Here is a 4,280-nt window from a genome sequence, read left to right as displayed (position 1 = left end):
TCAAAGGTTAATCTTTTCATATACCTAACGTTATAGCAAAACAGTGGCCACATTCCAGGCCATCAAAATAGAGTGTAGAGGTTTATTTCATAATGAAGTATCTCAATAATCACTAAAATAAAACAGAAAAATACACATTATTTATATTTTATCAGGGACATATTTGTACATTTGCTTCCAAAAGGGAAAACCAAAACACATTTCATTCAAACTTAAAAGAGTGTTTTTGTTGTTGTTTTTAAGATTCATGGTGCTTGAACTTACAACCCTGAGATCAAGAGTCACATGCTCTACTGACTAAGCCAGACAGGAACCCCAAATTTATGAATAGTTCTTAAAGACGGCAAATAACTTGTTTTATATGTTATTTATTTTTCATGATTTGCAGCAGTGTTTTCTTAAATTCTCTCTGTGTGTATAAGTATGTATGCATGTATATCTATTTATTAAGGGATAGACCATACATAGTGAATTTGTGCACATATAGTAAAGGGAACACTTAAGTCACTACCCACATCTAAACAATTTCATTATTTAGGAAACAATATGATTCTCTATATAAAGAATTAATGAAATATAATTCAATTTTGAGGAGTTAATAAAACTGGCCCAATTAAAATATATTCTCATTTTAACTGAATAAAATTTTCATTTTTTACATTGAAATGCTGATATTTACAAATTACAGATTAAATTATAAATACAGATTAAGCTAGTTTTTATAGTATATCATTACTTATTATTTTAGAAAGATGTATAAATAATACATTACATTTCATTTCCTTTAAGCTTTATCCAAATAAAAAATGAGACAGAAAATCGAGTGCCAAATGCTATTCATTTATTCAGGTATTTAAAGGATATTATTGAGCAACTACTATATACCAGGCATTGTGTAGCCATTCAGTTTATACAGAGGGCAAAACAACGATTTCACATTGGGAAGTTTAAGTTCTAATGAGTTAGAATAACCATAAAAAATAAATGTAGTTCATAAGTTTATTGAATATGTAAAAGATGAAAAGTGATTTGCAAAATACATCAAAGGACAGCACAGTAAGGAGAAATAGGCAAGTCGGGGGTTACTGAGATTTTAAGTATACTGTTCAGGGTAGGTTTCATTTAAAAAGTGACCTTTGACAAAAGATTGAACTGCATTTAAGAATACGGAATTAAGACTACATGGAGCTAACAGCTTTCTCAATAGACCAATATCATCAGTTGATTCAAACAAATAAATGGCCATGTTGTAAACCAAGCCCACTTCCAAAGCTGGTTGAGAGTCTGTTGACTTGAACTCTAAAATATGCATCACTCTAATTTTATTATGCTTCTAAATGTAAATGAGTTTGAGATTTATGCCACTGCATTTTAGCTCTATTTTTTTCTATTTTAGGAAAAGAGTGGAGTTCATGATGGCGCATGAGAATCACAGTTTCACCAGTGACTTCATTCTTTCTTTCTTTCTTTATTTTTTTATCATTTTTTAAAGATTTTATTTATTTATTTGACACAGAGAGAGACAGTGAGAGAGGAAACACAAGCAGGGGGAGTGGGAGAGGGAGAAGCAGGCTCCCCACTGAGCAGGGAGCCCGATGCGGGGCTCGATCCCAGAACCCTGGGATCATGACCTGAGCCGAAGGCGGACGCTTAACGACTGAGCCACCCAGGCGCCGAGTGATTTCATTCGTTTAGGACTCTTTTCTTCCTCTCAATCAAGTCTAGTTTTCATCTCCTTTATATTCATCATTTTTATTATGACTATAACAGAAAACACAATCATGATCCTCCTTATCCTCAGGGACTCAAGACTCCATACTCCAATGTATTTCCTGCTCAGCCACCTGTCTGTCATGGACATCTTGCATATTTCCAACATTGTTCCCAAAATGGTCACTGGCTTTCTGTCAGGCAGCAGAACTATTTCATTCGCAGGTTGTGGCTTCCAGATATTTCTATCCCTCACCCTCCTGGGTGGTGAGTGCCTTCTCCTGGCGGCAATGTCTTATGATCACTATGTAGCCATCTGTCACCCACTGCACTATCCCATTCTTATGAATGACTATGTCCGCATTCTCATGGCTAGAGGGTCCTGGATTGCTGGGACGGTCAACTTCATAGTCCACACAGCTTATGCACTCCAGTTTCCCTTCTGTGGCCCAAGAGCCATTGATCACTTTTTCTGTGAAGTCCCTGCCATGTTGAAGTTGTCCTGTGTGGACACAACACTCTATGAACGAGGAGTTTATGTAAGTGGCTTAATTTTTCTCCTTGTCCCTTCCTCCCTAATCCTTGCTTCTTATGTCCAAATTCTCCTTACTGTTCTTCAAATGAAATCATCAGAAGCATGGAAAAAGTCATTTTCTACCTGTTCCTTCCACATGATTGTGGTCACAATGTACTATGGGCCATTTATTTTCACATACATGAGACCCAAATCATACCACACTCCGGGCCAGGACAAATATTTGGCAATATTCTATACCATCCTCACACCCACACTGAACCCTATCATCTACAGTTTTAGGAATAAAAAGATGTTCTTAAGGCAATGAAAAATATGCTCAAAGTAACTTTCTCCATTAAAGATAGTAATAAAAATGCTTGAAGCATGTGTTTTCTATATCAATATTCAGTGCTTAGAGATTATCCATTAGTCATATCTTTAGAAAGAAAATCAAAGTTTCTATCCATCAAGAGTGGAAAGTGGATTTTTCCAAACCTCCAATGAAAATAAAAAAAAGTTTTACAGGTATTTGTTTTATAAATACATACATCCAGAAATGTACTGTTCCCTCCCATGAAAAATTCTAAGAACTTATAAAAATTGACTTCTATAATAAAATCACGTTATATGGGATCTATCCATATAACTTTTGTATTTCATGAAACAGTACAATTATAATTCCAAGGTTACAAGCAGTTATCAAAAATTCATAAAAAAATTATAGGCAAAAAGGGTGCAGGTGTTCAAGAGGTAAAAATTCTAGTTATATGATACATAAGTTAAAAATAAGTAAGTCCTGGAGGAAGGGGCGGAGCAAGATGGCGGAGGAGTAGGAGACCTGGATTTCGTCTCCTCTCAGGAATTCAGCTGGATAGGGATCAAACCAATCTGAACACCTACAAACTCAACAAGAGATCGAAGAAAAGAAGAGCAACAACTCTCTCATCAGAAAAGCGACCACTTTCTGGAAGGTCGGACGTGCGGAGAAGTGAACCCGAGGCGATATTCAGGAGGATAGACAGTGGGGGAGGGGCCTCCATCGGCCGCTTCTGGCAAGTGATAGAGCCGCGGAGCACAAAATCGGAACTTTTAAAAGTCTGCTCCGCTGAGGGACATCACTCTGGTGGCTAAGCGGGGGGTGGAACCCTCCGGGACAGTGTGGTCTCAGGACCCTCGGGGTCACAGAAAGACCGGGGGTGCCTGAGTGGCAGAGCTCCCAGGTATCGGAGCAGGGAAGCCGGCTGCAGAGGCGGAGCCCAGGCGCGGGCTCTCAGCTCGGGGTCGCCATAAACCGTGATGCGTGGCACAGTCGGGCCCCTGCTCCTCCAGCAGGGACCCAACAAGCGGCAGATCCGGGGAGACTCACCTTCCTCCCCCGGAAGGAGCCGCGCGGGAGGGCACCGCAGGGATCTGCTGGGTTTGGAGACTCCACCCGGGGTCGGGTGCCAGAGACAGAGGAGCACGGTCACAGGCCAGGCGAGCACGGAGTGCGGCCAGAGACCGGGGAGACGGGAGTGACTGATGGCTTTTCTCTGGGGACTCACTGAGGAGTGGGGCCCCGAGTTCTCGGCTCCTCCGGGGCAGAGATTGGGAGGCCACCATTTTCACTCTCCACCTCCAAAGCTGTAGGGAAAGCTTGCAGGGAACAAAAGCTCCCGAGAGCAAACCCGAGCAGATTACTTAGCCCGGACCGGGCAAGGGCAGGGTAATTATGCCTCCAGCAAAGACATTTGGAAACCACGGCAACAGGTGCCTCCCCAGAAGATCAGTGAGAACAGCCAGCCAAGACCAAGTTTACCGATCAATGAGAACGGCAGAACTCCAGCGCTAGGGGAGTACTGCACATAGAATTCACGGCTTTTTTACCATGATTCTTTAGTCTTTCACACTTAATTATTGTTTAACTTTTTTTTTGGAATTTATCTTTTTCCCTTTTTCAACCAACATCTTATCAATCCCTTTAAAAAAAAAAAAACATTTTTATTTTTCATTTTTAGAGTCATATTCTATCCCTTCATAGTAGTTACCCATATTTTTGGCTTATATATATAAG

The 4,280-nt window shown here is 40.3% G+C and overlaps 1 protein-coding gene across 1 annotated transcript; it reads left to right on the top strand.

The window, feature by feature from the left end:
• Positions 1 to 1,568: 1,568 nt before the first annotated feature.
• Positions 1,569 to 2,916, top strand: LOC118010680 (olfactory receptor 2AJ1-like). Its single transcript, XM_035005253.1, has one exon. The coding sequence runs from the start codon at positions 1,758 to 1,760 to the stop codon at positions 2,553 to 2,555; it is 798 nt and encodes a 265-aa protein (XP_034861144.1). The 5' UTR covers positions 1,569 to 1,757; the 3' UTR covers positions 2,556 to 2,916.
• Positions 2,917 to 4,280: the final 1,364 nt, after the last annotated feature.

Source organism: Mirounga leonina, unplaced genomic scaffold (assembly GCF_011800145.1).
Source record: "Mirounga leonina isolate KUSES-001 unplaced genomic scaffold, KU_Mleo_1.0 Mir_101648, whole genome shotgun sequence".
In the NCBI taxonomy this organism is placed as follows: domain Eukaryota; kingdom Metazoa; phylum Chordata; class Mammalia; order Carnivora; family Phocidae; genus Mirounga; species Mirounga leonina.
This window is presented reverse-complemented; position numbering and strand designations above follow the sequence as displayed.